Source organism: Agelaius phoeniceus, assembly GCF_051311805.1.
Source record: "Agelaius phoeniceus isolate bAgePho1 chromosome W unlocalized genomic scaffold, bAgePho1.hap1 SUPER_W_unloc_2, whole genome shotgun sequence".
Taxonomy (NCBI): Eukaryota; Metazoa; Chordata; class Aves; order Passeriformes; family Icteridae; genus Agelaius; species Agelaius phoeniceus.
In genome coordinates, this window is record NW_027509867.1 from 657,002 (window position 1) to 669,809 (window position 12,808).

General features: G+C 53.1%; 1 protein-coding gene across 1 annotated transcript in view; it reads right to left on the reverse strand.

Annotated features, from left to right (window-relative positions):
* LOC143692623 (uncharacterized) overlaps positions 1-12,808 on the reverse strand; it is a 120,181-nt gene that overhangs the window by 57,433 nt on the left and 49,940 nt on the right. Inside the window, exon 3 of the mRNA XM_077172873.1 lies at positions 4,739-5,116. Coding sequence (XP_077028988.1) covers positions 4,739-5,116 — 378 coding nt within the window. The remainder of the gene's footprint in view (positions 1-4,738; positions 5,117-12,808) is intronic.

Sequence of the window (12,808 nt, forward strand, 5' to 3'; positions counted from 1 at the left end):
TTCATGCTCCCTGCAGGGACTGCAGCTTTTTCAAAGGACTTTGGCTTTGGCTTTTGCCTTGGAGTCTCTGAGAGGTTTGTGCAATCATGGCTTCCAATTATCTGCTGTAATTAGTCCCTGGAGATTCTCTGCCTGTTGCAGCATTGATTGGGACTCATTAATACTTCAGGGTACTTAAGTTTTTTAAGCTACTTCCTCTTTCCCTTTTGATACAGACTCTATGAAAAAGATTGTGCATTTACAGGCTCCAATTATCTGCTTAATGAGTCTCTGGAGAGCCGTTATCAGTAACAACATTCAGTGCGCTCATTAATGCTTTAAGGTACTTTAGTTATTTTAAGGTACTTGGTGTTTCCCTTTTGATACAGACTGTGAGAGGTTTGTGCAATCATGGCCCCAATTATCTGCTTTAATGAGCCCCTGGAGAGCTTTGTACTGACACTCAGTGGGGCTCAGAAGCTTTGAGCTTCTCAAAATTTTTAAGGTAGTTTGGAATTTCCTTTCCACTCTGAGTCTCTGAGATGTTTTTGGCTAATCCTGGCCTCCAATTGTCTCCTCCAAGGGATCCATGAGGAGCCTGTGTTGGGCATGGACCTCACTGAGACCCATTCATGCTTTGAGACACTTTGGGGTTTTCTTCTGACTTTGACTCCTGGAAAGGTTTGTGCAATCACCTCTCAGGCCCTGAGGTTCAAGGGCTCAGCTCCAAATGCACCACAGGGCTCATTAGGATGCAGCAAGTCCTGACAAACCATGGCTCTGCCTTGATTTCCCTCTGCTCTAATGCAGTTTATCAGGAATGTATCTGGAGTGATTTTTCGTTTGCTAATTTGAGATTTCTCAGCCAATGCACCTATCAGTGCAGTGGGATCAGTGTTGGCTAATTACCATTGCATTCACTGGAATATATTTACTCATTTCCTGCTGTGAGATAGGATTAGGAGAAAGGCAAAGTAGGCTCAAAATTTTAAAAGGGTATATAGAAAAGTTTATTACCACTAGATAGAAAAAAGAATAATAAGAGAAAGGCAAAGTAGGCTCAAAATTTTTAAAGGGTATACAGAAAAGTTTATTACCAGTAAAAAGAAGAAAGAGTAATAAGAATCTGAACACTTCTCCTCTCCCTACAACCTTTTCTTTCTTACTGACAATGCAAGGAGACAAAACCTGAAAGTTTCAGTCAGTTTATACCATCTAGAACAGTCTTTCTTCAGTTCACTTAGGGAGAGGATTCTCGCTCTCATGCAATGGAGACTTCCCCATAAGAAAAACATTTGCTCGTGGCTCTCAATTCCCACGAAGAGCAGCTGCCCAGAAAATCTGCAATTGTCAAGTCCCTCCCATTTTTCATAGCTTTTCCCACAGCTGTTTTTATGGGCCATGTCAACTAATGGGATATGAGTTTAGAGATGAGCTGTTCAAGAGCAAAGATTCTCTTCATCTATTTATGAAATCATCTTCATCTCTGAGAACAGAGATCTTCTTCACTCCCTGAGGGCAGAGGATCTCACCACTCTTCTCTCTTTCTCTCTTTAAATTTCTCATAGGATCACAGCTACTTCAACATTTGCCTAGTTTACCATGGAGGCCTTTGCTGAACAAGTCATCTCCCCATATTTTCAAATAGTTATAGGGGAAAAGAGAGTCTGATATATTAATTACATCCTTCTCCATAGCTTTTCAAGAGGATTTCAGCCCCAAGATCAAGGCATCTCCTCATCCCTTCCATCTGGGACTCAACTTTCCCTTCACTGACCTCGGTGTCTTCATGTTGCTCCTCTCTGTGCCTGCACTTTGTCCTTTTCTCTCACTGGAGGGAGGATGGAAGCACTGAAAGAGTTCATATCTCACCCGGGGCCTGCAGATTGGTTCCGTGCCCCCGGCCGGGCTCGGTGCTTGCAGCCGGAGCTGTTTTACGATGGAGGTTTCTGCAGCGGCTGCGCTGGGGCTGTGTCAGGATGGGCCGTGCTGGGGCAGGGCCAGGATCTCAGCAGCCAGGCCAGAGCACAGCAGCAGCACGGCCGGGGGCCGATGGCTTCTCCTGCCCCTGCCCGGGGCTTGCGGCTGAAGCCCAAGGGTGGCAGAATCTTGGCCGAGCCGGCCCGGCCCGGGGCTGCTCCTGGGGCCCGGCGGATCCTGGCTGGGCCCGGGCTGGCGGCGGGGCAGGGCTCAGCAGGGCCCAGATGTTCCCAACTGCAGCCATGGCCCGGCCTGGCCTCGGCCCCGCGGCCTCCCCTGCCCTGCCCGGCAGCCGATGGGGCCTGGCGGGGTCCCTGGGAAGGGGCCCGGCCCCACGGCAGGAGCCGCCCGGCCCGGCCTGGCTGAGACGGGGCCGGGTCAGCCTTGTTACCTCTGTGCCAGCCAGAAGGGAAAGAGACCCTCCCAGGCTTTCCCATCTTTAACATGTGTCTTCACAGAGGCGTGTACAGTTTCCTTCATAGTTTAACAGATTGTCAATTCTCAAAGATAATTACTGATTGTTTTTTTTGTCAGACATGGAGGAAACTGCTAGCAGCTTCTCTTAGAACATCACTTTCGTGATGCAAAACCACCACAACTGCACAGAGCACAGAGCTCCTTTGTCCATATATAGTGCTCATGTGCCCGAGGTTTCAAAATACCTCCCTGGGAGATCTCCGGGCCCTCTCCAAGGTGTTTTCAAATGAAAACATTCAGTTCAGAGTCTAAGAAAATCACCAGAGGACAGGGCCAGCCTGGCCTGTCTGTCCTGGCTACTTGTGTCTGAGATCAGTCCTTGGATAAACAGAATTGAGAGGCCAAATTCTAATTTTGGCCATGGTCCCTGGACCTGAAAGCCGGTTCTTTTCCATAGGAAGGAAGGAACAGAGCCCCAGTGTTTCAGGGGCAGATGAGAAATGGCCACCAGAGGCCAAGGCCAGCCAGAGCAAGCAGGATTTTGTTCTGAGTGATATCCTTGCATATAGGAATTGCTTTAGGGAGAGTTTCAATTTTGGCAATGGGCATCTGAAAAGGGGGGTGGTTCTTTCCCATAGCAAGAAAAGCACGGAGCCCCAGTTTTCCAGGAGCTGATGAGAGGCGGCCCTTGACATTGCAACATCAGCCAGACCTGTCAGGGGACCCCTGGGAAGCCAAACCAGCCAGACCTCTTCAATGTTCCCTCAGTTCCATGGGGCCCCACAGTGTCCCAATGGTCCCTTGCTTCCCTGAGGCCCTGAGGTGCCATAATGCCCCCTTGGTGACACCAGGCCCTGAAGGGTCCCAATGGTCTCCATGGTTCCATCAGGCCCCACAGAGCCAGAATGGTCTCTGGGTTCCATGAAGCCCCACTGTGTCACCATGGCCCCTTGGTTCCATGGGCTCCAGTGGTGCCACAATGATCCCCTTGGTTCCATGAGGTCCCACAGTGTCCCAGTGATCTCCATGGGAAGGAAAGAACCCAGCCCCAGTGTTGCAGGGGCAGTCACCAGAGGTCAAGGCCACCCAGGCATGATGGTACTGGCAGATTGTGCCTGGGAGCAACCCTTGGATATACAGAATTTTGGAGGTGGAATCCCAATTTCAGACATGGACACCTGGAGGATAAGGATGCTTGTTTTCCATTGGAAAGAAAGAACGGAACACTGATTACACAGTGACATTTGGGGATCTATGGGGAGCATTGGGGATCGTTCCTGCACCTCGTGACCCAACAGGAGCTTCTCTAATAAATGTTGCCTGAAGCTCCCACTGTGGTCATGACAGGAACCCCTGTGAGTGTCTGGGACATCCCGGCTCTTTGGCAGCCTGGGGACTCCTGGGATGTCACCATGGGATGGCTGTGACTGCCTCTGACCCCAGGGCTCTTTACCATCCCCAGAAAGCCCTGGGAGGTCTCCATGGAGCCCCTGTCTCTGTGTGTGACATTCCAGCTCTGGAACAGCCTGGAGACTCTTGGAAAGTCCCCATGGAACCCCTGTGAGGGCCTGTGACAAATCTGATCCTTAGCAGGCAACCATCACCAGGACCCTGTTGCTGTAGTCAGTTTCCATGGAAACCATCACCAGCCCCCTGTTGCTATGCTCAGTCCCTTGGCAGCTCCATGGAGACCCCATGCCAGGGGTGGTTGCCATGGCCACCAGGGCTGGCACCAGCTGGGATGCTTGGTTTCCACGGGCCGGGCTTCAGCAATGGGATTCCCCAATTTCCTGCTCCTGCTAAAACCACGCTGCCCTCGCTGCCCCCCTGCCTCCCATGGAAAGCACAAAAGGCAAAGATCCCGGGCTGGGATAAGAACAATTTATTGGGAACAGCAACGAGATAAGGAAAAAATGGAACAGAAACAATATTGATAACAGAAGGGATAAATAAAACTTTGACAGGGAAAACTGCAACACAAGTGACTGTCTCTTTCCAGCCACAATTTCCCCTGTCTGGAAAGGACACCCTTCTCCTCTGGGAGAGAGAGAGAAGGTCCCTTTCCTGCCCCTGGCAATAGCCTGAGGTGGGAGTGAATGTAATGAAAGGGCCATGGCCAGACCATCATGTTCTTCAATCCCACATCATGTCACGGGCAGGAAAAGGGAGAGGTGTCTTCCCAGCATGGATCATGGGCAACACGGATCCCCAGGACTCTTCCCAATGCGGGTCCTCTAAAGGGGGATGAAGCTGGAGCGGTGCATGAAGCTGTTCCTTCAGCTGAGGCATTTGCAGGGCTTTCCTTACTGGCGGCTCCATGGGTGTCTGGTCAAGTGAGAGCTGCTGGTGAAGCTCTTCCCACACTGGGGACATTCGTAGGGGCTCTCCCCAGCGTGGCCGCACCAGTGGGTGACGACGGTGGAGTTGTGCTTGAAGCCCTTCCCACAGTCAGGGCAGCAGAAGGGCCTCTCCCCAGTGTGAATCTGCTGGTGGCAGAGGAGACTGGAGCTGGTCTGAAACCTCTTCTGACACCGGGGACACTCGTAGGGCCTCTCCCCAGTGTGGATGCATTGGTGGTTGATGAGGGCAGAGCTGCAGCTGAATCCCTTCCCACAGTCCCCACACTCGTATGGCCATTCCCCAGTGTGGATCATCTGGTGGCTGATCAGGGTGCTGCTCTGCCTGAAGCTCTTCCCACACTCCAAGCACTTGTGGGGCTTTTTCCCATCATGAAGCTGCTCATGGGCCACCAGCTCTGAGCTCTGTCCACCTTCCTGTCTCAGGGTGGGTCTTTCCTCCTCAGAGCACCCTGGGCTGGGTTTGGAGCCCCTTCTCCTGTGGAATCTCTGGGGCTTTTCCTCCACGTTGGAATTCTGCACTGTGGAGCCACTTAAAATGGCCTCTTCCACGATGTTCTGCCTTGGGGATTTGTCCTCCGTGGTCTCCATCCTCAGCTTCTTCTCTGGGGGAGGAAAGACAAGGAGAGGATGGGATTTGCCTCCGTGCCACAGGGAAGGGGAAGGAGATCCCCCCAGTGCATCCCCAGCAGGACGGGGTTGGCAGCAGGGTTGTCCTACAGCCGGGGGCTGTGCTGGGCTGGGAGATGGAGCAGGAGAGAGGGGGAAAGGGGCACTGACTTCCTCCTCACCTGCCTGGCTGTCCCAGGGTATTGTGTCAGTTTGAAAAGACAGGTGTCTGCTAAGGAAGGCAGGAGACTCCCCTGAAATGGAAAATGTTAATCCCTTCACTTGGAATTATAATTTTCAAAACAAGGGGCTGTCAAGCAAAGTCTATGGGAATAGGAATAACAATTCTTCAGAAGGAAAATTAAAAATACAAATGCAGTAGTACTAAAAACTACTTACAGAGTAAGAATACGACCTGACACCCTGTGGGTCAGAGTGTTGGTAGCACTCCTGTTAAATGGTGGTTGCAGTGCTCCTGCAGGGACAGGTGTGGTTCTGTTGGAGCAGGGATCCTTAGAAGATTGGAGTTTTCCTCGGAAGGTCCAGTTGTGGCGTCGATTGGCCTGGTCTTCCTCTGGGATCCAGTGGAGCTGAAAGCTGCTCTTCTGGGAATCTTGTGGGAGAAGGCTGACTCTGTTGTTCACATTCTCAGATTATCTCCAGGTAGGAATGCTTGGCTCCTCCCTCTGGGCAGATCTTCTCACAATGGGATGATGGAATTTTTATCAGTGACACTCAATGGCCCATTAACAGAAGATATCTCCCTGGAGGGAGGATTCATGTAGAAGAGATAAAGTAAACTGCTCAATTAACAGATGATAATTGCCCCAACTTTAACAGAGGGTAATTGAATACACACCCAGCTAAACCTGAGACACTGTTCCAGCCTTGGAAAGCAGGATTTGATACCAGGATTCTTTAGGGAATGCAACCCTGATTGAAGGCAGAGATAGAATCTCCAGAGCCTGCAGCCAGAAATGGACAGTTGTTTGATACTCATTTCAACATCTTCTCTTTCAGAATTATTTACTAATGATTATTTGCTTTGCCTAACTAATATTTTTGTAATTTTTTGCAAATTTGCATTATCTAAATTACACTGTTCCTTAAGTTAAGTTGGTGTCTGTGTCTTTGGTGCGGGCCCTGCCCACTGGCGAAACAGGGCCCAATCCTGCCTAAGTGTTACCTGGGGAGACAAAACCCTCACTGCAACTGTGCCCCCTTCCTCCTTGATCCCCACACTTCATGCACTGATCATGATGTCCTATGCTCTGGGGTATCCCTGGGGTCAGCTGGGATCTCCTGTCCTGGCTGTGTCCCCTCCCAAGCTCCCCCACACCCTCAGCCCCTCCCCAGCGTGGCCGAATGAGGGGCAGGACAGGCCTTGGCTCAGTGTGAGCTCAGCAAGAACAAAACCATCTCTGCGTGCTCAGCCCTGTGCTCAGCCCCCGGGCCCGGCATTTCCTCCACTGCCACCCCGGACCCCCCTTTCCCACCCCTCTGCCCCACGGCCGCCGCAGCACCGGCTGACAATAGAAGCAATTCTGGGGCAATTCCAAGTTTCCTTGGTTCCTGCACAGCTCCAGCTCAGCTGCTGGCAGGTTACAATTAAAGAAAAGTGCAAATTCGGCCCAATACAGATATTATTAAAAGGAAGGGAAAGCTCTGTGTAGCTGTCACAAAGGTGACAGGGATGAAGAGAATAATGATTCTCACATTTGGAAAAAACCCAAGCCTGGAAATTCAGTAGTTATTTGGGAATTTAGCTACTTGAGCTGGGCTTCTTGTGGGACTTTTAGCAGCCTTGTGTTCCTCGCCATGTGGTGAATGAACCTTGTCAGTCTTGCTGGTATCATTTGCTCCATTTCCTCCAGTGATTTTAACAAACTTTTCAAGTAGGGACAACAAAGTATTTTCTTTACACTCCAGTCCCACAACAGCCATTTTCCTCATCAGTTCTCCCATAGGTTGCTCAGAGGAAGCTGCATCCAAGTTTCCAAGAGTTCCTCCAGAGAGACCCACAACCTCCTCAGAGGAAGGAACCATGCTGTTGTCAAAGGCAACTGGGGTCAAAGAACAGTGCCCTGAACTCACTGTGCCAAAATAATTTTGCAATCTGGTTAAGAAAATATTAGAGAGATGCCATTTGCCCTGGAGCAGGGCAAGTGTGACATTGTCCCCTGTGTGTGTGTGGCCTTCCCAGGCTGGGGGTTTTACACCTGAGCCAGTTTGGGTAAGGGGGGTGGTGTTCACCCCCTGAGCAGGGATTCCCCCACTGTTTCAGGCTGCAATGTAAGTTGGAACCAAATGCATGTTTTCAATCCCCATCTTCATCAACTGCTAGAAACAGGTGGGGCAGTGTTCTTGATCTCTTCCATGACTCAGCCCTGATCACACCCTCCAGGGGAGATATCTTCTGGGAATGGGCCATTGGGTGTCACTGCAGGACTGATCAAATTCCATCCTCCCATTGTGGGATGCTCCGCCCAGGGGGAGGATCCAAGCATTCCTACCTGCATATAAGGTGAGCCTTGCAACACCAGGAGCAGCTTGCCTACTGGATTCCCAGAGGACAACAGCTCCAGAACCACCACTGGACCTTCAGAGGAAGACCAGACCCTTCTACAGGATCACTGCTTGGACAGAATCACGTTCATCACTCCCACAGGACTGCAGCCACCATTTAATGGGACTGCTGCCACCAGCCTGACCAGCAGGGTGTCGGGTTATATCCTGACTCTGTCAGTTTAAGGCAGTGATTCTGCATCATTGCCTTGATCTTCATTTTCTTATTAAATTGTAATCCTGGTTTAGACCCTCCCCAGGTTTGCCTTCAAACAAGTACAAAATTCAATGTACTTATCCCTTGTTTTCTTCTCAAAACAGGATTTTCCATCCCATAAACTTGGCCAGATGGAGGAGGAGGCTGTGAGGAAGAAGAAGGTGCCCCAGGAGCCCCAGGCAGGTGAGGAGGAAGTCAGTGCCCCTTTCCCCCTCTCTCCTGCTCCATCTCCCAGCCCAGCACAGCCCCCGGCTGTAGGACAACCCTGCTGCCAACCCCGTCCTGCTGGGGATGCACTGGGGGGATCTCCTTCCCCTTCCCTCTGGCACGGAGGCAAATCCCATCCTCTCCTTGTCCTTCCTCCCCCAGGGAAGAAGCTGAGGATGGAGACCACGGAGGACAAATCCCCAAGGCAGAACATCGTGGAAGAGGCCATTTTGAGTGGCTCCACAGTGCAGAATTCCAACGTGGAGGACAAGTCCCAGAGATTCCACAGGAGAAGGGGCTCCAAACCCAGCCCAGGGTGCTCTGAGGAGGAAAGACCCACCCTGAGCCAGGAAGGTGGACAGAGCTTCAGCCAGAGCTCGGAGCTGGTGGCCCATGAGCAGCTTCATGATGGGAAAAAGCCCCACAAGTGCTTGGAGTGTGGGAAGAGCTTCAGGCAGAGCAGCACCCTGATCAGCCACCAGATGATCCACACTGGGGAATGGCCCTATGAGTGTGGGGAGTGTGGGAAGGGCTTCAGCTGCAGCTCCACCCTTTTGACCCACCAGTGCATCCACACTGGGGAGAGGCCCTACGAGTGTCCTGAGTGCCAGAAGAGGTTTCACACCAGCCCTGATCTCGCCAGGCACCGGCAGATTCACACAGAGGAAAGGCCCTTCCACTGCCCTGATTGCGGGATGGGCTTCAAGCGCAAGTACCACCTCATCAGGCACCAGCTCATACACCTTGGGGAGAGACCCTACGAGTGCCGCACGTGTGGGAAGAGGTTTCGGACCAGCTCAAATCTCCGCCTGCATGAGCGGATTCACGCGGATGAGAGGCTCTTCTACTGCCCTGACTGCGGGAAGAGCTTCAAGCACAATTCCACCCTCATCAGGCACCAGCGCATCCACACTGGGGAGAGGCAGAGGCCCTACGAGTGTCCCCAGTGTGGGAAGAGCTTCACCAGAAGCTCTCATTTGACAAGACACCAACGGAGCCACCCGTAAATGAAGCCCTGCAAGTGCCTCGATTGCAGGAACAGCTTCATGCACCACTCCAGCTTCATCCCCCATGGGAGAAGCCAGATTGCAAAGAGCCCTGGTGATCCATGTTCCCTGTGATCCATGCTGGGAAGACACCTGTACCTTTTCCTGCCCTTTGCCAATGACCTGATGTGGGATTGGAGAACATGAGGGTCTGGCCATGGCCCTGTCATTACATTCAGTCCCACCTCAGATCATTGCCAGGGACAGGAAAGGGACTCTCTCTCTCTCCCTGAGGAGAAGGGTGTCCTTTCCAGGCAAGAAATATTGTAGCCAGGCAGACCCTGTGAGTTGTGTTGTAGTTTTCCCTGTAAACAGTTTTATTTATCCCTTCTGTTATCAATATTGTTTCTGTTCCTGTTTGTTCCTTATCCCCTTGCTGTTCCCAATAAATTGTTCTTATCCCAGCCCGGGATCTTTGCCTTTTGTGCTTTCCATGGGAGGCGGGAGGGCAGCGAGGGCAGCGCGGTTTTAGCAGGAGCAGGAAATTGGGGAATCCCATTCCTGAAGCCTGGCCCGTGGAAACCGAGCATCCCAGCTGGTGCCAGCCCTGGTGGCCATGGCAGCAGCCTTGGGAGCGGGTCCCTGGCTGGGGCTGTGGGAACCTCTTCCCTCTGGTGCCCAGGGACAGGAGTGGAGGGAGCGGCTGCAGCTGAGTTGGGGCAGGCTCAGGTTGGATGTCAGGAAAAGGTTTTTGGCCAGAGGCTGCTGGGGCCCTGGCCAGGCTCCCCAGGGCAGGGTCCCAGCTCCAGGGCTCTCTGAGCTGCAGCAGCGTTTGGCCAGCGCTGCCAGGCCCAGGCTGGCATTGTTGGGGTGTCCTGTGCAGGGCCAGCAGTTGGACTGGAGGATCCTGATGGGTCCCTCCCAGCTCAGCCAATTCTGTGCTTCTGGGATCCCATCAGCCTGGGGATGGGGGCTGCCAATGGTTGCCATGGCAACGGGCTCTGGCTGCAGGCCTGAGCTGGTGTCCATGGCAACCACCCCTGGCATGGGGTCTCCATGGAGCTGCCAAGGGACTGAGCATAGCAGCAGGGGGCTGGTGATGGTTGCCATGGAAACTGACCATAGCAACAGTGGACTGGTGATGGTTGCCTGCTAAGGATCAGATTTGTCACAGGTCCTCAGAAGGGTTCCATGGGGACTTTCCAAGAGTCTCCAGGCTGTTCCAGAGCTGGAATGTCACACACAGAGACAGGGGCTCCATGGAGACCTCCCAGGGCTTTCTGGGGATGGTAAAGAGCCCTGGGGTCAGAGGCAGTCACAGCCATCCCATGGTGACATCCCAGGAGTCCCCAGGCTGCCAAAGAGCCGGGATGTCCCAGACACTCACAGGGGTTCCTGTCATGACCACAGTGGGAGCTTCAGGCAACATTTATTAGAGAAGCTCCTGTTGGGTCACGAGGTGCAGGAACGATCCCCAATGCTCCCCATAGATCCCCAAATGTCACTGTGTAATCAGTGTTCCGTGCTTTCTTTCCAATGGAAAACAAGCATCCTTATCCTCCAGGTGTCCATGTTTGAAATTGGATTCCACCTCCAAAATTCTGGATATCCAAGGGTTGCTCCCAGGCACAATCTGCCAGTACCATCAAGCCTGGGTGGCCTGGACCTCTGGTGACTGCCCCTGCAACACTGGGGCTGGGTTCTTCCCTCCCCATGGAGATCACTGGGACACTGTGGAGACCTCATGGAACCAAGGGAATCATTGTGGCACCACTGGAGCCCATGGAACCAAGGGGCCATGGTGACACAGTGGGGCTTCATGGAACCCAGAGACCATTCTGGCTCTGTGGGGCCTGATGGAACCATGGAGACCATTGGGACCCTTCAGGGCCTGGTGTCACCAAGGGGGCATTATGACTCTTCAGGGCCTCAGGGAAGCAAGGGACCATTGGGACACTGTGGGGCCCCATGGAACTGAGGGAACATTGAAGAGGTCTGGCTGGTTTGGCTTCCCAGGGGTCCCCTGACAGGTCTGGCTGATGTTGCAATGTCAAGGGCCGCCTCTCATCAGCTCCTGGAAAACTGGGGCTCCGTGCTTTTCTTGCTATGGGAAAGAACCACCCCCCTTTTCAGATGCCCATTGCCAAAATTGAAACTCTCCCTAAAGCAATTCCTATATGCAAGGATATCACTCAGAACAAAATCCTGCTTGCTCTGGCTGGCCTTGGCCTCTGGTGGCCATTTCTCATCTGCCCCTGAAACACTGGGGCTCTGTTCCTTCCTTCCTATGGAAAAGAACCGGCTTTCAGGTCCAGGGACCATGGCCAAAATTAGAATTTGGCCTCTCAATTCTGTTTATCCAAGGACTGATCTCAGACAAAAGTAGCCAGGACAGACAGGCCAGGCTGGCCCTGTCCTCTGGTGATTTTCTTAGACTCTGAGCTGAATGTTTTCATTTGAAAACACCTTGGAGAGGGCCCGGAGATCTCCCAGGGAGGTATTTTGAAACCTCGGGCACATGAGCACTATATATGGACAAAGGAGCTCTGTGCTCTGCGCTGTTGTGGTGGTTTTGCATCACGGAAGTGATGTTCTAAGAGAAGCTGCTAGCAGTTTCCTCCGTGTCTGACAAAAAAAACAATCAGTAATTATCTTTGAGAATTGGCAATCTGTTAAACTATGAAGGAAACTGTACACGCCTCTGTGAAGGCACATGGTAAAGATGGGAAAGCCTGGGAGGGTCTCTTTCCCTTCTGGCTGGCACAGAGGTAACAAGGCTGACCCGGCCCCGTCTCAGCCAGGCCGGGCCGGGCGGCTCCTGCCGTGGGGCCGGGCCCCTTCCCAGGGACCCCGCCAGGCCCCATCGGCTGCCGGGCAGGGCAGGGGAGGCCGCGGGGCCGAGGCCGGGCCGGGCCATGGCTGCAGTTGGGAACATCTGGGCCCTGCTGAGCCCTGCCCCGCCGCCAGCCCGGGCCCAGCCAGGATCCGCCGGGCCCCAGGAGCAGCCCCGGGCCGGGCCGGCTCGACCAAGATTCTGCCACCCTTGGGGCTTCAGCTGCAAGCCCCGGGCAGGGGCAGGAGAAGCCATCGGCCCCCGGCCGTGCTGCTGCTGTGCTCTGGCCTGGCTGCTGAGATCCTGGCCCTGCCCCAGTGCGGCCCATCCTGACACAGCCCCAGCGCAGCCGCTGCAGAAACCTCCATCGTAAAACAGCTCCGGCCGCAAGCACCGAGCCCGGCCGGGGGCACGGAACCATCTGCAGGCCCCGGGTGAGATATGAACTCTTTCAGTGCTTCCATCCTCCCTCCAGTGAGAGAAAAGGACAAACATGAAGACACCCAGGTCACTGAAGGGGAAGCTGAGTCCCAGATGGGAGGAATGAGGAGATGCCTTGATCTTGGGGCTGAAATCCTCTTGTAAAGCTATGGAGAAGGATGGAATTAATATATCAGACTCTCTTTTCCCTATAACTATTTCAAAATATGGGGAGATG